At 52.0% G+C, this 21448-nt stretch overlaps 6 protein-coding genes across 6 annotated transcripts; 3 read left to right on the top strand and 3 right to left on the bottom strand.

The window, feature by feature from the left end:
- Positions 1-325: 325 nt before the first annotated feature.
- AtWU_10413 (FAD-binding domain-containing protein) lies at positions 326-1477 on the bottom strand (the record flags this gene model as incomplete). Its single annotated transcript, XM_035505517.1, has 1 exon — positions 326-1477. The coding sequence occupies one exon, from the start codon at positions 1475-1477 to the stop codon at positions 326-328; it is 1152 nt and encodes a 383-aa protein (XP_035361410.1).
- Positions 1478-3025: 1548 nt separating this feature from the next.
- Positions 3026-3674, top strand: AtWU_10412 (xylose isomerase-like protein; the record flags this gene model as incomplete). The annotated part of the gene is made up of 4 exons (XM_035505516.1): positions 3026-3138; positions 3189-3291; positions 3343-3506; positions 3566-3674. The coding sequence occupies 4 exons, from the start codon at positions 3026-3028 to the stop codon at positions 3672-3674; spliced, it is 489 nt and encodes a 162-aa protein (XP_035361409.1).
- A 1334-nt stretch (positions 3675-5008) lies between these two features.
- On the bottom strand, positions 5009-6701 carry AtWU_10411 (FAD-binding oxidoreductase; the record flags this gene model as incomplete). The annotated part of the gene is made up of 4 exons (XM_035505515.1): positions 5009-5252; positions 5341-6112; positions 6182-6398; positions 6453-6701. The coding sequence occupies 4 exons, from the start codon at positions 6699-6701 to the stop codon at positions 5009-5011; spliced, it is 1482 nt and encodes a 493-aa protein (XP_035361408.1).
- A 904-nt stretch (positions 6702-7605) lies between these two features.
- AtWU_10410 (short chain dehydrogenase/reductase family protein) lies at positions 7606-8602 on the top strand (the record flags this gene model as incomplete). Its single annotated transcript, XM_035505514.1, has 2 exons — positions 7606-7864; positions 8073-8602. The coding sequence occupies 2 exons, from the start codon at positions 7606-7608 to the stop codon at positions 8600-8602; spliced, it is 789 nt and encodes a 262-aa protein (XP_035361407.1).
- An 880-nt stretch (positions 8603-9482) lies between these two features.
- AtWU_10409 (2-oxoglutarate-dependent dioxygenase) lies at positions 9483-10801 on the bottom strand (the record flags this gene model as incomplete). The annotated part of the gene is made up of 3 exons (XM_035505513.1): positions 9483-10214; positions 10321-10378; positions 10461-10801. The coding sequence occupies 3 exons, from the start codon at positions 10799-10801 to the stop codon at positions 9483-9485; spliced, it is 1131 nt and encodes a 376-aa protein (XP_035361406.1).
- Positions 10802-13066: 2265 nt separating this feature from the next.
- On the top strand, positions 13067-20991 carry fgnA (polyketide synthase fgnA; the record flags this gene model as incomplete). The annotated part of the gene is made up of 8 exons (XM_035505512.1): positions 13067-14080; positions 14154-14367; positions 14422-14534; positions 14605-15037; positions 15109-19471; positions 19525-19999; positions 20082-20219; positions 20302-20991. 8 exons carry the CDS (start codon positions 13067-13069, stop codon positions 20989-20991), a joined length of 7440 nt encoding a protein of 2479 aa, XP_035361405.1.
- Between the last annotated feature and the right edge of the window lie 457 nt (positions 20992-21448).

Raw genomic sequence — 21448 nt, 5'->3', positions numbered from 1 at the left:
TTTCGGGAAAAAGTCATTTTGCTCGTAGGAAGTCTCTTGGACAATTTTACAACATTTGACAGGTTCCAAATGCCCGGAATACCATTATTTCCCGTCCAAGGGACTCCAACTCGTATTGGTCTTATGACCTGCCATTATCGGACATAGCTCGTACTACTACTGCCTTGATATATTGTTCTAATTTGCAGGGATCCGCCTGCGAACTGGTGACGAGTACTCTCATTCCATGAGCGATTGCTATTAGATGCAATACTTCATATGCTAGATAAGAGGAACCAGTAAGTGGTAGACCTATTTATCGATACCGAAAATGTCCAGCTCTCCATCATTTCCCGCAATCTCCACCGACCACGCCATGCCACTTATGAAAAATGTTCTCCTGATCATACCTATTCTTCACCATCCTCAGCCTCTCCAAATTTTCTCCATATGCGTCAGTAGGCTTTACCGGCTCGTTCTCCATATTCAGATAACGCCCCACTGGCCCTTTCTCGGGATGGTCCCCTTCACCGTGACATTGACGCTCATATCCGTTGACATTCCGTATCGTCGCGCATAACTTCGCGTTAAATCGACGAACAGCCACATCAAGATTGGGATCAGTCCATCCAAAGATGGTAACAACATCATAGTACGCCCCGCGATTGGCGTATACAGTAGCATGCTGGGGAACTTCGCGTAGCTTGTGGGTGGAGAAAAGTTCCACTGCCATGGAGCAAACAGTAACATTCGGATGGTCATCATGGAACGACCAGACCATATCCGCCATTCGCTGAAAAGCTTCTATTTGCAGGGGCATCGTGACATTCGCAGAGCCTTGGTGACGGCGCATTCCGTATTCGCACAATGGGTTCTGTAAGGTGTTGACTTCGGCGATGGACATCATTCTAGTTGAGTTCGTGATAGGTTTCATGTCAAGCAGTCCTGAGAAGTAGCCCTTGGCTTCCCCATCCGAACCCTGATAAAGTGGGACAGCAGTGAGGATACGGGTTGTTCCATCCAGCGTGTGCCCCACGCCGATAGTCAAGCAATGACCTTCGCGATTAGCTCGGTTGTGGAACTCGTTTGCGAATGCCACAAGTTCAGGTAGGGAATCCGGTGCAAAGACGAGGATCCCGCTCCATACCTCTTCTTGGTGGTGGATACGGTACAGAAATCGCGTTACGACGCCAAGCTGCGCCCCAGCTCCGCGGACGGCCCAAAACAGGTCTTCACTTTCTGTTTCAGAGGCTTCAAGGATGCACCCATCGGCCGTAACGATCTGGACTTCTAAGAGGTTGTCGATCGCGAGGCCATGCTTCGCTGTCAGCCATCCATGGCCACCACCCAGGATCAGCCCCCCAACCCCGGTGTGGTTGACTGCACCCCCGACGACAGCTAATCCGCGGGCCTCTAATGGCTTGTCAATGTCGGCCCACACACATCCCCCCTCAAACGACACAGTCATGTTGGTCTCATTGATTTCGACCTTTCGCATATTTCCGAGATGTATGAGCATGCCTTCTGATGATGATGCACCGCTAGTCGAATGACCACCGCCACAAACAGCCAGGGAGAGCTTGCTGGCGAAGGCAAACTTCACCGCCGCAGCTACCTCTGCAGCACAGGTCGGCCCAGCATCATCTGCGGGAGGACCCTGACCAAGGGGATGGCTGGCATTATCCTGGATAGTAGGTACTATATGTTCAAGATTCTCCACTGGAGGCTCCGGCTGTTCTTCATGATAAAAAGCTAGTAATGAATCTTAAGACAATTCTAGAATAATAATTTATACTACATCCGGGTTCCTATTATATATCACATGCGCCGGTTAGTCATCAGAAGATCTCAATAGTAAATTCTGTTTTTCTGGAGATCTAGCTGACAGTTCCAAAACTGGCTACTTCTGGTAAGAAAGACCAAGCTCTTTCTCGAGTCACTTATATTCTAACTTTTTCTTCAGTCTTTCCTATTCTTCCTAGGCCCTCATCAGTTAGTCAAGATATTTAATTAAGACTGGTTATTATCCAGCAGGACCACTAATACTCAAAAAATTACTGTCCTCAATTTCCGTAGACTATAGTTATGATAGATAATTAATACACACCTAATCTTCAAGATTATTATCCTGAGATAGATCTTCTACTGTTAATCTATTATCTAAATTCTACTCAAGCAGGGTTTCCTCAAATAAAATTCTTGTATAATAGTTATAGATATCTACTTCTTTTAAAGCAGCAGGGCCATGTGTGGGATGCAGTATAAGAGCAGTTACTAGATCAAACTGTATTAATGTATCTTATGAGCCTTTGTCAGGAAGTTTCTGGGATAATAGTCAGATATATCCTGATCCAAGGGCTCCATACTCAGATATTCTAATTTTATAAAATCATACTCCTCAGATTTATTATTCTCTTCTCTTGTTAAATATAACTGACGCCTGTATATCTGAGCCTTCCGTGTCCATTATCAGTTCATAATATCCCGGTTTCTTTCAGCTCTCAGTACCTGCTGGCAGCATAGAGAATATCACTTCTTATCTTGTCAGGCCGCTTGCCCCTGTAACTGTTCTTATTCTTATTAAAATAATTTCTTTGATAAAACTGCTTGCAGAGCAGATTTATAATTACTAGATGGACTATCTTCTCCAATAAACAACAACAACTGGAGAATATCCCCGGGAGACTCTCCGGCCCAGTCACTGCCAGTAGGTCCAGGTCATATAAATCTTCTGAAGAAGGAAATAGACACAGCAGCAGATATAAAAGCTAGTAATCATGTCAATGACTTTAATATCATCAGTATATAAATGGTCCAGGAAGAGCAAAGGACTATTTTACTTATAGATTCATTTTCATAGCATCCTGCAGCAAACCCGGGATTTCATAGTACTGTCTGCAAGAAGATTATGTCCTATATCAGATTCATAAGACACTGTTATTGCAAAACACTCAGCAATTCAGTTTACCAGGATATTGAACTGTCGGGTATTATATCAGAACCAATTAGATTTCCTGGCCTGCAGTAGAGCTGCCCATGCAATCTGATGGTCAGGGGAGCCATCTACCAAAACATCAATTTCTGGAGACTTGAATCCGAGCCGGCGAGCAAGTCCGGCCATCTCGTAGATCACTCTTTCATCTTGCAGAGAGTTCCAGAGTATGTACTTTCTTCTACTATTCGAGTGTAGCCTGATACTAATGGTACAGACTACGTGTTACGGCCGATATCTCTCATTGGGTGGTCGTCTGTGAGAGACTCCTTGATCAAGGCGAAGAAGACCGTGAGATCCTGGACCGCCTGATCCCTCATGTATGCTTGCTTCCTGGCTCGGCTACAACCAATAACTGACATATATCCCAGGTCCGCCATATCCATGCACGCATGGGAACAACCCAGTCGTCACAATGCCCTGAGCCTCTAAATCCTGCATTTGGCGCGGAGCGGCAATTCTTCGAAAGCCTCTGGCTTCGAATTGTCAAGTCGAGACAGCAGACAGATCCCAACTGCCGAATCACTTGGGTTCCGTAATACGGGTAAGTAGCCACTCTTGCGAGGTTGTTGGGCATTCTAACAATGTATACAGCCCCTTCCCGTACCATCCGATAGGCACCGCTCAGACTTTCGAAGAGCTAGCAGACAGTGAAGGGAAGCGTCTGGAAGCGCTTTTTGAGTCCGCTGTCAGCCAGTCTTAGTTAGTCTTTGATGCTTATTAAGCCAGTGCAAATAAATACTTAACCAGATAGACAATGATTGAGAAGGGTGTTCATGTAAGATCTCTGGCGTCGAACTAGTAGATATTTCTAGAATACTGCTTCAAGACAGGTATTCTACGATAAGCAATATATTAGGTTGGCATTGCGACCGTGTGCATCTTCTGGAGATTGCTGCTTGAAACTGCGGTCACCCAGTATATCTCAAAGGAATTATAAGTGGAAGTTATATTGAATATCTCCAGCTCAAGATATACTAGCCAATGTTGGCCACTTACTCAAAGAAGGCCTAGAACGCTTGCACATAATATATCAACTTACATAGATGGTCAAAGTACTTATTGATAATGAGTTCGATCACGAAATTGATGTATATACCCAGCTAGTACTAGGTTGTTATAGCATGTAATATCAGGACCAGTAAACTTGCCCTGCGGAGGTCTTCTTGTTTTTCAGATTAGTTGCCTGATATATTATATAATCATCATTTGCGAACTGTTCCCAAATTATTGGCTATTCGTTCCATAATATCCCGTTCACTGTGACTGCTGGGAGAAGAACTGGCGCCAAACTTTATTTAAAATAACTCCCATAGAATACTATAATAAGTTTTCTTCAGGATTGAAGACGCTGCGAGCAACACCCGTGTTAGAAGAGCAGTGAATGTAGGTCTTGGGGAGTGGATTCTCCCTTGTTCAATATCAATTTAGTTTCACTAAAGGCGGCCAAGTATCGGATTATGCATCTTTCAAAACCCTGATACAAACCCTATGTAGAACATACAAAGACATGCAATCCAGAGACTCTCCATATTTTTATAGTACAAGAGTATAAGTTCCAAGGCGATATTGACTGGAAAGGCGTTTGCAATCCGAGTAGTAACTGGGAGTAACCAAGCTGTACCAAGTAGTAAAATATATACTGCGGAGAGACCACGCGAGGAGGATTAGCGTGTAGTAGGAATTAATCACTGCTATTACGTGAATTTATATAACACTGGGCCTCTGCTTAGACTCGTGCAGCTGTATTTCCACACTGGCAACAAAACTGAACATACCCCAATAGTGAGTGTATTGTGATCCGGTCTGGTTGAGCAAGCTGGACGCAATACATCCACTTGTTGGCGGAATATTTGATACCCCTCATCTGAGTGACCCTAGGAGAAGTTCCAATAGCCTACAAATGACGTCTATAATAAGCCCACCGGTAGATCTCTCTAGACTTATAGCAAGTGATAGCCCCTTTAGTATCCTCTGGCATCTCACCTTCCCTACCTACCTCCCTCATCTTCCCGAGTATCCGGGATAGAATATCAACTAAACCACAGGCTCATTAAACCGAAACACATTCTCCGGATCCCACACCTCCTTCAGTTTGCGTAACCGTGGCAGATTCCGCGCACTGTACAGTATCTCGGATGCCTCATCCCCGTGAGCGTAGTTGACGTAGATCTGCTGTGGCGAGAACCCACTACTCGCTTGGAGGTCTGCGCGCGCCTTGACCCCGAAGGCATTGACCGGTCCTTCCAGGTCGCCGGCGGGGTATCCGAAATTCCAGAGTCTGAAATGCGTGGGAATTTATCAGTCGGGCATTCATCCTATGCATTGCATCGAAGGCAAAACTAGGGGGAGGGGAGGGGAAGACCTACAAATGAGCTGTGATATCCCTATACGGATAGGCAGTGGCCTTGTCCGGGACGGACAAGACCTTCGCCTTGGGAAAATGCTCGATAAAAAACACGCTAGATTGCGCATCCGGATATTCGAGATAGAAGTCCTGCATCTCGGTGAAGAAGGTGTTGAAGCTGGAGATGTCATAAGACTTGACGCTGCCGCCGTAGACGTTCCGATACAAACCCTTGGTGCAGGCGGCCATGCTGGGCTCGGCGGCAAAGAAGGCCGTGTAGGTTAGATCTTTCCAGGGCACGACGGTGATGTTCTCTCGAACGGGCGTTGCGTCGCGGAGCAGCGGGGCCAGAAGCTGGTCGAGCTCGTCTTTGGGGCCGGCGTAGACGGCATTGAAGGTGAAGCTCAGGCCGCCGTACGCGGCGACATAGGTGACGTAGGAAATGAGAGACAGCTTCTCTGGCATGGCTGTCTCGAAGGATTTGAGGTAGGTCAGGAGGGCGGTGCTGGCGTTCATGGGGAAAGCGAAGTCGGCGTTGGTCACGTACTGCGAGGTGAGATCGGTGATGCGGTACGTCGCCTCAATGACGATTCCGTAGTTGAAGCCGGCACCGCGCACGGCCCAGAAGAGGTCTGCGTTCTTGGTCGTCGAGGCGGTGATGATCTCCCCGGTGGCGATAATAAGACGCACACTGATGAGGGCATCGAGGATCATCCCGTGGATGCCATTGTATCGACCGAGGCCACCACCGAGCGTGGCGCCTAACATGCCCACGCAGGAGGAGGTACCGGTTGCTGGCGACGTGGAAAAGAACTGATCAGCTCAGAGGGACATTGTCAGAGCGAAAAACAGCAGAAACGTACTGATTTCTTTCCCGGCATTGTACAAAGGCTCGTACACATCCCCGAACCGCACGGCGGCCCCGATGCGCATGGTATTGGCGGCAGCATCCACCGAGACATTGCGAAAATTACTGAGGTCTAACATAATACCATTCTGAAGCGTACCGTAGGAGGTGGTAAACCCATGGGCGCCGCCAGTGGCCAGAAAGGAAATGTTGCTCTTGGCAGCAAACGCAACCTGCGGATTCTTAGCTTACTATGCATGGTGGTACATCAATTCCCTTCAGCCTACCAGCTTCTGAACGTCCCTCTCCGTGGCAGGTTTCACAGCTGCAAGGTAAGTCGGACTATCATGGAGAGTCCATCGCTGGGTCTCATTGGTCCAGTCCGCATCGGAAGGGGAGAATATCTCCGTGGCAGGGGAGAGGCCCAGCAGGGGTGACAATAGGACCGACGAGAGGTTGGCGGCGGGGAAACCTGCGAAGACGACTGGCAGTAGATGCCAGACACTTCCTAGGGTCAGCAACCGCGATATGCGCATGTTGGTTTGATGATGCTATTGTGCCTGTCGAGTGCCATTGAACCGTGTGCCAGCGCCTGTCTTATACCAGGGCTTCCTCGGGCTATCTGTCACCAGAGGTGGTGAATGAGCGACCTACGTCTTACTCGGATGAAAAGGAAAAGCAATATTGAGACTATCCGTGGGATAGGTACTATCTATGGGATAGTATCTAGCAATACTCGGCTGAAACCTCGCGATCATTCTGGTACATCCAATGACGACTTCGGATATGGATCTGTTGGCATCCTAGCCGTTGCTGATTAGTGCACGGAAATGGCGGAGAAGGCGTATTACACTAGAGCGTAACTATTTAATCAATAAGCGCTAAGCTTCTAGTCGAAGAACCATCGGGCATCCCCGATTGGTCAAATCTAATGCATCTAATGGTGGAATGAGCCCCATACTAACGAGTCAGGCAAGCCACGGGAGCCACTATATAAATCTCTATACAGATTGGCCCGCCAAAAGTGACAGGGGCTTTGCTGATCTGCAGGACCAGGCTGAATGAACAACGCTCTGCATTTCTCGACCTGATGCGGGCTCACTTCTCTTCTCACGCCTCGCTCGGGCCTAATCTGGGCTTAAATCCGCCAAACTCCGACAAATTTCTCTAACCTGGCTCGGTTCTATGTCAGGCTTAATTCCGTCAAACCCCGACATTCCCCTCCCCCTCCACTGATCCCCGATCGCCGTTGGAGCTGGTTAAAGAGAGAGAGCTTCACCAGACCTTTCTTCGAAGGAATCACTCGTTCCACATCTGGTTCAGCTTCAATAAGCACTAGTTTTTCCGCCCCGCAGGCTTCTCCTACATTATCGTTCCGAACTCGGCCGCTGCTGAGAATTCAGTTACACCTCGCCGCTAGTTACCTCTACCGCAGCGACAATGTCCGAAAAGGTCGTCCTCTGTACCGGTGCCAACCAGGGACTGGGCTTTGCCATCATCCAGGTGGCCGCGCTGCGTTATCCCACCCACAAATACATTCTGTGCAGTCGCGACCTGGGCGCCGGCCAGCAGGCAGTGCAGAAGCTGCGCGATCTGGGGGTGACGGCGGCGATTGATCTGGTGCAGTTGGATGTGACCAAGGACGAGCAGATCACCGCTGTGGTGGACAAGGTGACGTCCACTTACGGTAGATTGGATGGTAAGTGTGAGCCTTCTGCACAAGTGGTGACACTTGGATGTTCTTTCATCAGAAGATGTGATACCCCAGCATTCCCCGTCACTATCCCATTCCCCGCTCCAATCTCACCTCATCTTCCTTTCCCACTTTCCTACACCCAATCAGCAATGCAGAAGGGAACGTAACAGAAAGCACTCATGAATTCTGAGTAATAACACAATAAAAATAGTCCTGATCAACAACGCGGGCATCATCCGTCTTCCCTCCGCCACGGATCTTCCCGCCGCGCGCGCCACCTACAACGAGATCCTCAACGTCAACATCACCTCCGTCGCGCTGATGACCACAGCATTCACGCCGCTGCTCTATCAATCTTCCGGTCCCAAAGTGATCAACATCTCCTCCGGGCTCGGGAGCATCCAAAACTCACTGACCAAAAAGATGGGCCGTGCGCCCGCCTATGGGGCCAGCAAGATCGGCATGAACGGATTGACGGTCCACATGCAAGTGGCCGAGAATGATCGCATCGAGAAGGAGGAGGCTGAATCGACCGGAAGTGGTGGAAAGCCGCGCATCCGGTACTATGCCTGTGCACCGGGGGCGTTGAAGACAGCGTTCACGAACTGGTGGCCCAATGGGCGGTCGCCCGAAGATGGGGCGGAGGTGGTGGTGCAGTTGTTGGGAGATGATGAGGGCAAGTTTGAGGGAGGTTCGTATTGGGAATTTGTGGAAGGAGAGATGAAGGTCGTACCTTGGTAGTTGGTAGTTTTCACTGTCTCTACACACTGTACCTAAGAGGGATGGTTGACACTCCTGGGTGCCTTCTTGGATGCAAGATATGCAGATTCTGGCCGCATGAATGGTACGTTCTTACTGTATCGTACACGGTAGTTGTACTAGACTGGATTGAATTGAAGTGAATCATATAAATTAGTACAGTAGGTGCAGCTGACTCCTCTCAGCTCGGCAAACAAGCTAGAGCCAGGCCAGCGTGGACGAACCGCGGGGGCAAAGGGGTAGTGGGTAGTTCGGGGTAAGCCGAGGCGGGGATACGCCCATCTCGAGCGTCCAAATGTCCAACGAGAAGGTCTCCCGTGGATTCAGGTGTGTTGTCGAATCTCCTGGCATCAGCGAGTGGAGCGAAGGGCAGGAAGAAGCAATGCCTGAGGAGCCTCGCAGGGTTACACTCGTATAAACCCCCTCTTCAGCCGATTTCAAAGGGGCCGCCAATCAAGACAGAGGATCCAGACTCGCTAAGACGACTTTCAGATCCCGAGAAATGTGCTCCTCAGCTACTTCCATTGAAATTAAAATCGTGTGGGGCTTTCGGGCCGAAGAAGCCACTAATTATTGGTGCGGTTTTAGATGCCGGAATTATTCGGTGACAATGCCTCACATCAGCAGTCACATCAGCATAGTATTTACAATATCTTCTAGCTATAGTGAAGGAAATTTTTCCATAGCAGGTTACTGTACTACAGCAAACCAGTGACGGTAGATAGCTCATATCAAATTGTATCAATGCCAACAAGATCTGAACCCCAATATACTATTCCACTATCCATACCGACGACATAGATTGCTACTGTCCTAATACTAGATATACGCCTTGTCCCTTCTGCCTAACTGACAGAGTTATTCAAGCCTGGAAGGTCAATACTTCCTTATTCTCATCTCGCCTTTTGAGTAAGTTCTCCAGACCCACGATCTTGCTCCTCCCCCACTCCTGACTCGTCAGCACCGGCGCCTGCTGCTGCTCCGCAGTTGGTGCCGGGATGAGCGGACTGCCTGAGAATGGGACCATCGGCAGGCAGTTATTCGGCCGCGTGCCAATCAGCACGCTGTACTTGTCAAAGGGCGCTTGGAGACCAGGAGCCCGCACCACGCGGTGCAACCCCGATTTCAGAACCTTGTTCGTCATAATCTCCATCGCATCGCCGAGGTTGACGATGGCCGTACCCGGCACGGGCTTGACCCAGCGCCAGCTGTCTTCCGTGACCGTTTCGGGCCCCAACCAGGTGGCATTCGCGGCGGGGATCTGGAGCCCGCCCAGCCAGGTGAAGAGAATGGCCAGGCTGATGGCGTCTTTGTGGGCGGGGAACGTCAGCTGGTCCACGATGCCTGGCTTGAGGCCCGTGTAGCGCAGCAGCCGGAGGAAGTCACTCGAGGGGTCTTCCAGTCGGTGGGCCGAAGTGATCGTGCCAGGCTTCAGCTGGAAGGCATCTTCTAAGACGCCGAAAATTACATTGGCGAGCTGATTACCCTGCTGCATGGTCCTGCGGTACAGGTCCACATGTGGGGCCAGCCAGGAGGGTAATTGAAAATCTTTTCGATGTTCACTGGGTGGAGCAAAGAGCTCAGTCATTGGGATCTGGATTATGGCCCAGGTCGTCAGCTGAAGGTCGAATTCTGTGGCCTCCCTTCCAGGGCACGGAGACTAGAAATCGAGAAGGATGAGAGAAGGGTAAGTGACCTACATTGATGGTCTCACTGTAGCGAGGCTCTCCGTCGGGTAAGACATCCTTCGTGAAGTATCTAAAAATTGATGAAGTTAGGGAATCTTCCCTTCGCTATCCTCCCGCCCAGAGGAAGCCTTTCTGGCAGGCAATACACTTACCCCATATCGAAGACCCCAATGCGGTCTCTCGTTTTAAATGCCTTCTTTTCTGCCATCGGCAGCTGGGGAAAAATACTCTGACCTAATCGACAGCAGCTGACTACGTTGCGAAGCATCTGCAACCCATCGGGATGGTCCGTCAGGTCGAGATAGAAGAATCCCGGATCCTGGCAGATAGCAAACATGCGCTGAGCCTCCGCAGGGTCTTTTGCGAGGAGCTTGGCCAGCGAGATGGTCTCCAGCTCGACGATAGGGACATCATCGGGAAAGGGAGCTGGGTAAAGATCGCTCATGTCAATGTCCGCAACGACATTGGATTGATCAATTCTGCCGGGAGACATTTTGAGAACGGTAGGGGAACGTAGTATGCGGTATGTGATACTCGGTGAAGGTACTGGGGCGAGATGCTGAAGCAAGCGGGATAGAACCTGTTCGAAGGCCAGGGATTGGAAGTCTCTTTAACGGTTTCGGGGAGTGTCATGGTGGAGAGACTCAACGAATTACCACTTGAAGGGGATGCTCGGGATACTGCACCCCGATGGAGCACTGTGTCTCATGCCTGAGAATCACGCACCTTCACTGGGATCAGCTGCTGTGGTAGTGCCATAAAGCACCTGATGGACAGCCTGCATCCAGATTCATGCTGCGTAGTATCATATGATCGGGGATGAAGGAATTATGCAGCATACACTTCGCCGATTCCACTATACCTTCTGGTATAGATTGAGGGCATTTACCCGAAACTCCATTGACCAGGGTCCGATATCTCCGCAGTGGCAAAGGTGACAGCAGGATTGCTGATTGCATGGGAGTCGTATGCTGGTCGTATTACTGGGATGGGATATCACTGCATGTAGGAGATACCGCACAGATCCCGAACTTGCATATGCTATCAATTTACAGAGCCAATCTACCCGCTCAGTCGATCAGCCCCAATCATTAACTCCGACACCAGGGTCTCATCTGGTATCTGATCTGCATGATTATTCACTGATATACGCATAAGGAATTGTACGGTTCAATGCCTACGGAATGAGGGGTAATGGCCGTCATCCAGTCGCAAGCAGCTTCCCACGCTTGGCACTGCAGCTTATTCGGATAAGCAACCACACCGTCCGTAGCTCAGAGTAACCGGGCAGCGAGGTTTCCCTTTCTGTAGAAACGCGGTTTCGCCTAGTCCTTCTCAGAAATATCCAATCCAAAAGCGTGGGCCCCAGCTGAGTGAGAGGGGATCTGCAGTCAGAGTTTAGAAACACACTGCCCGTATCTTCTCCGCACCGGCTCATCCGATTCCTTCACCAGGTGCTGCATCGGTGATGGTCATCTGGAGCCCCTTCGTCAATCCGGGCCGCCTGCTCAATCATTGTAAACCGCGGAGCTTCGGCAGGTACCTGTACCGACTAGTCAAAAAAAAGATACTAGCAAGATTCTGGGCTTGTAAGACTTGCTCGAGAAACGAGACAGAAATCCTCCCAGAGTCAATTCTAGTCAATAACAGGACAGCTATCATTTCATAGGCACAAGCATCAATGTATATCTTGATATATACTAACAATCGGCCTATGATACCTCAGTTTCCTTTGGCACATATATACATAGACTTCAATATCAGTGCCTTATGTATGATTTATTCAAGAGTATAGTAATACTATGTGTTGATTACTGTAGAATATTACGCTGTAAAGTACCCTTCTCCACTGCAGCCGAAGGACAATATACTAGTCATAAATTGCAGGTGGTCAAGGTTCCTGCTCCTGAGACAATCAGCCCCGAGAGACTAGATATTAGCACGGGGGCTAAGACCGGCATGATGAAAACCACTCAGGTAGACCTATATCAATCTAAAAGATCACGGACTTTAGGAACTTGGATTGGTTAGCCAGTACTGCTTCCTTTGGCCCGGTGAATGAAAAAGGAGATATTGGGCGATCTGATACTCCTTAGATATCGTACATAAGATATCTTATTGAATGAACCGGCTCAATACGATAGGACCAATAATATGAGAGTTACTGTTCACCACCCTTCGTACTTTCTGCCTATTATTACCAATACTCTAGACAATTTCAGACTAAGCGAATAGCCGGGACTGTAGATCCAAATCCCGATGAATGGATCACTTAGTCTATCCAATAACCACCAGAAGAATTCCTCATCACCTCCCCGGCCGACTCCACGCATAGATCTGGACCGCATGACGATGCAGTAAGATGCTCAGCTCGCCAACATCGTCGCGGAATCCCGGAAGACGCGGTGCAGCTAAAGCCTCGCACGATTACAGTCAGTCTACTATGTGGGACACCGCTCTAGTTGTGTGTCGGCGGCTGCTGCGTTACACCGGCTACCTTTGCCTTGAGGAAGGCCTGATCAGCGTCGACAGATAGCGAGAGAGCAATGAGATTCCTTCGAAGGTAGACCGAGATATTCATTTCTGTAAGCAAAGCTGAGCTTGGATGAATAAGTATATATACCCTGGATCTCGTTTGCGGTATACCCACCAGAGCACACAACTGCCCTAAAGAATCAGACTTCTCTGTAACTCCATTATCGCCTTCAGTATATCTCTTCCTCACCTCAACTTCGTTTCGCTAGACCAGTGCCTCATCATGCCCATCCCAACCCCAAAGACGCCTCCCCAGACCAATGGCAATGGCGTCGACGGACACTCGAATGGCCTCCGCCTGAATGGCAAAGATCACGATGGCATGCAAGGCCAGATCGCCATCTGCGGAGTAGCGATGCGCCTCCCCGGAGGCATCCAATCCCCCGACGCATTCTGGGATCTGTTAGAACATGGTCGGGATGCTCGCGGGCCCGTGCCTTTGTCCCGATATAACCTGGAAGGATTCGATGACTCCCTAGAGGGGAAGGAAACGATCAAGACCCGGTTTGGGTACTTCATCGAGGACGACCTGACGACGTTGGACGCGTCCTTCTTCTCCTTGACCAAGAATGAGCTGGAAAAGTGCGATCCCCAGCAGCGGAAGCTGCTCGAGGTGACGCGCGAGTGTCTGGAAGATGCCGGCGAGGTCAACTACCGTGGCGAGCGTATCGGATGCTATGTTGGCACCTTTGGCGAAGACTGGTTGCAGATGAGTGCCAAGGAGTCTCAACACTCCGGGGGATACATAATGACCGGGCATGGCGATTTGATGATCGCCAACCGCGTCTCATACGAGTATGACTTCCACGGGCCCAGCCTGGTCATCAAAACCGGGTGTTCAGCATCCTTGGTAGCGTTGCACGAGGCCTGCCGAGCGCTGCAGACTGGCGACGCAACAGGTGCCATCGTGGCGGGCACCAACCTGATTATGGGGCCCACCACCACGGCAGCAATGACGGCGGAGGGGATCCTGTCCCCGGAAGGCTCATGCAAAACGTTCGATGCCAAAGCCGATGGGTTTGCGCGTGCAGAGGCTATCACTGCCGTGTATATCAAGCCCCTTGCCGCGGCCATTCGCGACGGGAACGTCATCCGCGCAGTGATCCGCGCCACTGGCAGCAATAGCGACGGCAAGAGTCAAAGTCTGATGAGCCCGAATGGGGCAGCTCATGAGGCTTTAATGAGGCAGGTGTATGAAGATGCAGGGCTGGACCCTGCAGAGACGGCCTATGTTGAGGTGCGTACTATGTTCCTATTCCATCCGGCTCGTAGACCCGCCACACTGCAGACGTTGACGAAGATGATACCAGTGTCACGGCACAGGAACTCCCACAGGCGATCCCATCGAAACCACCGCAGTGGGAAATGTGTTCGGCCAGAAAGGGGTCTTCATTGGCTCTGTCAAACCCAACATCGGCCACTCGGAAGGATCTTCGGGTATCTCGAGTCTGATCAAAGCAGTGTTAGCCCTCGAACATAACATAATCCCCCCCAACATCAAGTTCAACAACCCGAACCCCAAAGGTCGGAGGAATCCCCTTTACCTCGTGAAGATGTTATACTGACTGGCTGGCATAGTTCCATTTGCTGAAAAGCAGCTGAAGGTCCCTCTCGTCGCCACGCCGTGGCCGGACGACCGCGCTCGTCGCATCAGCATCAATTCTTTCGGGATTGGCGGTGCCAACGCTCATGTATGCCAGTCCTCTTCATACCCCATGAGTCCGTCCCGGATTGCACAGTGGCTAACCCCCTGCAACGTAGGTCATTGTTGACGCTTTCGTGCGGGACGCAACTCAATTGACCGCAGAGGAGACAAAGCCCAAACCCACGTTGCTGGTATTTTCAGCCAACACACAATCCTCACTCACACAGAAGATCGAACAATTTCAGCAGTGTGTACCCGAAAGCCCCCAGTTGGCTTATGATTTCGCGTACACCTTGGCCCTTCACCGAGAGCATCTCCCTTACAGAGCCTTCGGCATCTGGGATCATGGCGCCTTTTCTGAAACATCAGGGCTTGCTAAGGTACCTAGTCGTGTCCCTGAGGTTACCATGATCTTCAGTGGACAGGGTGCCCAATGGGCGCAGATGGGCAAGGACCTCCTCGAAACGGATGTAGAATTCCGTCGAGACATTCATGCAATGGATGAGGTTCTGCAGAGCTTTGCATACCCCCCAAACTGGTCGATATCAGGTAGGCGATAACACTCTGCCTTTGATTCAGTGCATCTACGGAGGACCTTACAATCAACTGACATACCGCAGATGAGCTTCAGAAGTCCATAGAGAGTAGTCAGATCAACCGCGCAGAGCTTTCCCAGCCACTGTGCACTGCTATCCAGATTGCCCTGGTCAACCGGTTTCTCGCCGCAGGGATCGAGCCGAGTGCCGTAATTGGCCATTCCAGCGGTGAGATCGCTGCTGCGTATGCGGCCGGCATCATCACCATGGAGGCGGCGATGATTATCGCCTACTATCGTGGGTATGTGGCCAACACGATGGCGCCATCGAACGGCGCCATGGCCGCCATCGGGCTTGGTGCAAGGGAGGTCTCGCAGTTTCTGGTCGACGGCGTTACCGTGGCCTGTGAAAACAGTCCCTCTAGCACGACCATTTCTGGTGACGCGGACAAAGTCGACGCAGTTCTCTCTGCGGTGGAAACGGCGGCTTCAGATGTGCTGGCGCACAAACTGGTAGTGAACATTGCGTATCATTCACACCATATGCGTTCACTAGCGGGCCAGTACTTCGAGCTCGTCAAGTCCGAGATGGCACGACACCCGCGCTTGACGCCAGCCAGCAGTCCATCCAGATCCAAAGCGGATTTCATATCCAGCGTGACTGCAACACGCCTCGAGGACCCGGCCATGTTCCTCCTCGGCCCAGACTACTGGGTAGGAAACCTCACCTCACCGGTCCTCTTCGCCCGGGCTGTAACCACGCATCTCCAGTCGTCCACGCAAGATGGCCTGTTCTTGGAGATTGGGCCTCACTCAACTCTGGCGGGCCCATTACGGCAGATCACTGCGGCGGCATCCAGGCCTTGTGTCTACGCCGCAGCCATGATTCGAAACGAAAACTGTGCCCACAGCCTCCTCTCTGCGTTTGGGCGATTGTTCCAGGAAGGCGTCCGCGTGGATTTCTCATCCCCTTCGTTGATGGGCAGCGGCGGGAAAGCCCTGTCCGGACTGCCTACGTATCCATGGGATCATAAGAGTTCATACTGGTACGAAAGCCGCGTGTCGCAGGCATGGCGTCTACGCAAGTTCGCCCACCACTGCCTGCTGGGAAGTCGGGTGCCCGAGACCCCGGACATGGAACCTCTCTGGCGGAACGTGCTGCATTTAGAGCACGAGCCCTGGCTGGCAGATCACAAAATCCGCCGCGATGTGGTGTTCCCGTTTGCCGGCTACATCGCGATGGCCGGGGAAGCTGTGCGGCAGATCAGTGGCGCGGACAACGGATTCAGTATCCGCCATGTGGTGGCACAATCTGCACTGGTGCTGGTCGAGTCGAAGCCAGTGGAGATGATGACAGCGCTGCACCCACGCATGATGACGGATTCGGATGATGGCGAGTGGTTTGATTTTGTCATCATGTCCTACAGCAATGATACCTGGACCAAGCACTGCAAGGGGCAAATCAAACCACTAGGAGAGGAAGTGATATCCAGCAGCAGGCCTTCACCGGACGGTCTTCCCCGTCAGGTGGAACCAGCCCGGTTCTACGAGGCCATGGCCAATGTGGGAATTGTGTACGGCCCGGAATTTCAAGGCCTCACCAACATTAACTGCTCGCCTACTGATGGGTTGGCGACGGCCGACATTGTGCGAGAGACTCCTGGCTCGAACGGGTCACGCTCGCCGTTCTTTATTCATCCATCGTCAATCGACGCCTGTCTCCAGCTTCTGCTGGTTGCCATGGCAAGGGGCCTGGGCCGCAACTTCAATCAGCTGTCTGTGCCCACCGTCATTGAGGAGCTGGAGGTTGCCAGAGGCGCCAATGTAATGCAGGCTATTGCTTGGCAACCCTCCCAACTTCAGCGCTCCGGGGTAGAATGCCTTGTAGAGGGTAAAACCGTGTTCCGAATGGCGGGCTTGCAGCTGACACCGCTGGATGATGACAGCCTCGCGGACGAGTCTAGCCAGGATGTCCACGCTGCTGCTCGGCTGGAGTGGTTCCCGGACTTCGACTTCATGGATGTGGGATCCTTATTCCAGCCCCCCGTGTCAGACCGAAATGAGACCCGCCTGCAGGAGGAGATGACCCTTCTTTGCGTCCTGGATACAGCAGCTAAGGTGGCAGGCTGCCAGCCCTGCCAGCCGCACTTTGCTCAATTTCGGAACTGGCTGCAGTTGGAGGTTGCCCGTGCCGAGCGTGGCGAGTATGCTCTCGTCGAAGACTGCCAGAGCTACGTATCTCTGTCGCCTGAGAAGCGTCAAGAGATGATCCAAGACCGGTATGAACGGTTGTTGCAAATGAACAAGCGGGCGGTAGCCATCAGCCTGATGCGCATATGTGACAACGCGGAGGCCATCTTCACGGGCCAGGCCGACACGCTCGATATCCTGATGCAGGATAACGTGCTCACAGAGCTCTATGACGTTGTCAGCTTCGGGCACAGTGATTTCGTGCGCTTCCTGTGCAACAACCGGCCGACGCTGCGAATCCTGGAGGTCGGCGCTGGCACCGGCGGAACTACAGAGCTGATTCTGCGCGACCTTGTCGACGACGGGGGCTTGCCGCTGTATTCCACCTATACCTTCACCGATGTTTCGGCAGGCTTCTTCCCACAGGCAAAAGAGCGATTCGCGTACGCTGTAAACATGGAGTATAAAGTCTTCGATATCTCCCAAGATTACGCGGAGCAAGGGTTTGAGCCAGGGACGTATGATCTGATTTTTGCAGCCAATGTCATTCACGCCACGCCCGTCCTCCAGGACACCTTACGCAACCTGCAGCCACTCCTCCGTGCCGATGGGATGCTGGTGATGACGGAGCTTTGTGCCGTCGTGCGAGCTCCCAACTATATCTTTGGCAACTTTTCGGGCTGGTGGCTGGGAGAGGCGGACAATCGACCTCACGAGCCCTATGTTCCAGTAGACCGATGGGATGTGGAACTCAAGGCCGCCGGCTTTGCTGGTGTGGATACGGTTGTCTATGATGAAGAGGAGCCATACCGGTATTGTGCCGCTATCTTGTCCAAGCCAGCTTCAAAGTCAGCCCTCGAGGGATGTCCGGAGCCGAAGGTCGCTATTCTCGCTGCCCACCTTGACACTGGGATTGCCCCGTCCCTCGTAGCCGGGCTGCGGCGGTCTGGGTACGTCGTATCTACCTGTCAACTGGGAGATGCGCTACCTGAAGACCATGATATCATCTCCTGTCTTGATCTCGAAATAAACTTTTTTGAGGACATCTCTGCAGAACGATTTGCCGCATTCCAAACGCTTCTTCGGTCCATCAGTACGCAGAAGATCCTGTGGCTCACAAAGCCCGTCCAAATCCACTGTCAAGATCCACGCTCTGCACAGACAATTGGCGTGGCACGAACCATTCGATCCGAGCTGGCAATGCCCTTCTTCACGCTCGAGATCGATCCTGCAGAGGACAGGTTTACAGACCTAGTGTCCCAAGTTTTCAACAAAATACGGCCCAAAGAGGACCACAACGAGCTGGCTTCAGACAAGGAATTTGCCGTTCATGAAGGAACAATCTGTGTCGGACGTTATCATCCCTTCTCCTTGACCACCGAGCTCTGCGAGAAGAGCAGCGAGAATATTACCACGACCAAGACCCTCCAAATCGGCCGGCCGGGCCTTCTGGAGACATTGAAATGGGTAGATCAGGGCCTTCCCGAGGTCCTACAGCCCGATCAGGTGGCTATCAAGACCCGCGCCATTGGTCTCAACTTCCGCGACATCGTGTTTGCCATGGGAATTATCCCCGCTGGCGCCGATGGGGAGGTCCCTCTGGGGCTGGAAGCAGCGGGTATCATCCAGCGGGTGGGATCCGAGGTTCAGGGCTTGTCTCCCGGGGATCGAGTCATGGCATTGGCGCCGCATGGATGCATCACGACCGATGCCATCTTGCCGGCTTCGTTAGTAGTCCGAATTCCGGACCACCTTAGCTTTGAGGAAGCGGCCACCCTGCCCATTTGTTTCGTCACGGCTTTGCGTGGCTTGATTGATATTGGCCGTTTGGAGAAGGGCCAGACGGTCTTCATTCACTCCGCGGCCGGTGGCGTCGGGATCGCAGCCATCCAGATCGCGAGATTACTGGGCGCGGAGATCTTCGCCACGGTGAGCACCGAAGAGAAGACCAGGTACTTGGTGGACCAGTGGGGGATCCCCCGGAGCCATATCTTCTATTCCAGAGACCAGTCGTTCGTCGCCGATCTCATGCATGCAACGGGGGGCCGTGGGGTGGACCTCGTGCTCAATTCGCTGTCAGGGGAGCTCTTGCACGCCTCTTGGAAGTGTGTGGCCGAGTATGGCATGCTCGTTGAGCTAGGTAAGCGAGATTTGGTGCAGTCCGGCCAACTCGATATGCGACCTTTCCTGGCAAATCGGAGTTACAGTTGCGTTGATATCTCGCAATTCATAAGGGAGCGGCCAGGGCTTATGGGCGGGTGAGCACGATGAAGTTTACCATGTGTTAAAAGGTCCAACTAACGTGAAGTAGGATGCTTACGAGACTCAACGGCCTCATGAAACTCGGCCTGCAGCCTATCACGCCCATAACCACATTCAGCGGCGAAGACTCCGGCCAGGCCTTCCGGTACCTGCAGCAAGGAACCCATATCGGAAAGGTCGTGTTGAGCATGCCCGAAGACACCTCATCCATACCATCTTCATTGTCACCGCGTCGCATTAGCTTCGACGGAACGGCAACATATCTCCTCGCAGGTGGTCTGGGAGGGTTAGGGCGTTCGCTCGCTATATGGCTCGTAGAGTCGGGCGCCAGACACTTGACTTTCCTCTCGCGAAGCGCCGGTATATCGGAGCAGAGCAAGCAGCTCTTCCAGGAGCTGAAAGCAATGGGATGCTCCGTCCATGCTGTCGCGGGAGGTGTCGATAAGATGGACGATGTGAAAAAGGCCATTTCCCTCTCCAAAGCTCCTATCAAGGGCGTGTTCCAACTAGCAATGGTCCTGGATGTATGTATTCCCCTTCTCCCACTCCGCTTCCCTCTCCTCGAGAAACCATTGGGCCATCCGCTAACATACCGAACTTGTCCAGGATGCACCCATCCTCGACATGTCCTGGTCTGCATGGCAGACTGCCACCCGGCCAAAGGTCCAGGGCACATGGAATCTGCATGAAGCGTTCCAAACCCACTCGCTCGACTTCTTCTGGCTGGCCAGCTCGCTGGTCACGGTCGTCGACCAGCCCGGCCAAGGTAACTACAACGCGGCGAACACCTTCTTGGAAGCTTTCTGTCAGTACCAGGCACCAGCAGGGTCTGCCGGCCTCGGTGTTGAACATCTGTCCCATCGACGGAGTCGGCTTTGTCGCCGAGAATCCGATCGCCCGCCGCAACATGAAGGCTCAGGGTCTCTATTTCCTGGGTGAGCGCGAATTCCTGGACTACGTTGAGCTCGGCCTCCTCAACTCCCATACCACGTTGACTCCCGCCGGGTCCGGCGCACCCTCATCTTCACCCTCAATCTCGCCACCTGCAGCTTGGAAGAACCCCGGGCAGATCCTGATGGGGCTCCGGTCGGAACTCGATCTCGATGATCCCAACAACCGGACTAATTGGCGAAGGGATCGCCGCATGGGCATCTATCATAATGTTCATGCGGAGGCGAGCAGCGAGGAAGGCAAGGATGCCAACACGATCAAGGCATTCCTTGCCCGTGCCGCGGACGACCCTTCGCTTCTGACGACGGTAGAGAATGTGTACCTGCTGGCGGAGGAGATAGGGCACAAGATCTACGACTTCATGCTGAAGCCGGACGAAGAAGTGGATCCCAGTCTGAGTCTCCAACAGATGGGGCTGGATTCGTTGATGGCCATCGAACTGCGGCGCTGGGTGCGGCAGACCATGGGATTGGAGTTTAGTGTGCTGGAAATGATGGGAATGGGTTCGTTGATTAAGCTGGCGGAATCAATTGCCCAGTCCTTGCAGGTGAAGTACGAGTCGTGATGAGGTGTCCAGCTGGTGTCGTCGACAGTTCTGTCGAATGCACCTATTACATGTTAGGGAACCCTGTGGGAGGTCCAGAAGAGGTGCCTACGGCCAACTGCAATTGATGTTTCATGATAGTATATAGTGGCTCATTTTATGTCTCTTCTGATGTATTATGAGTTGATGTAGAGCTCTTCTGTTCATCAAACCCAGGGACATGAAGCAACCATAGGGCCCCGACAACGCGTGAGAATCAGCATCTGTGTACAACGTGCCATATAAGGCCGATAGAGTATAGTAGGAATTTTGGATATCGTCGTTGTCGATGCCGAGGCATATAGTCGGATGTTTTCGGCTGCTTGGGGGTCCGCAAGTAATCAATGAGGCACTGCTCTCTTGATTGACCCTTAATACAATCCGCTCTGTGCAAATTTGTACGGAGTGCTACCTTTACCCTGCGGACAGGTATACTGCA

The sequence above is a fragment of the Aspergillus tubingensis genome (assembly GCF_013340325.1).
Source record: "Aspergillus tubingensis WU-2223L DNA, scaffold_13, whole genome shotgun sequence".
NCBI classification, from domain to species: Eukaryota; Fungi; Ascomycota; class Eurotiomycetes; order Eurotiales; family Aspergillaceae; genus Aspergillus; species Aspergillus tubingensis.
Note: the sequence above shows the minus strand (reverse complement) of the source record. Positions and strands in the feature narration are given on the sequence as shown.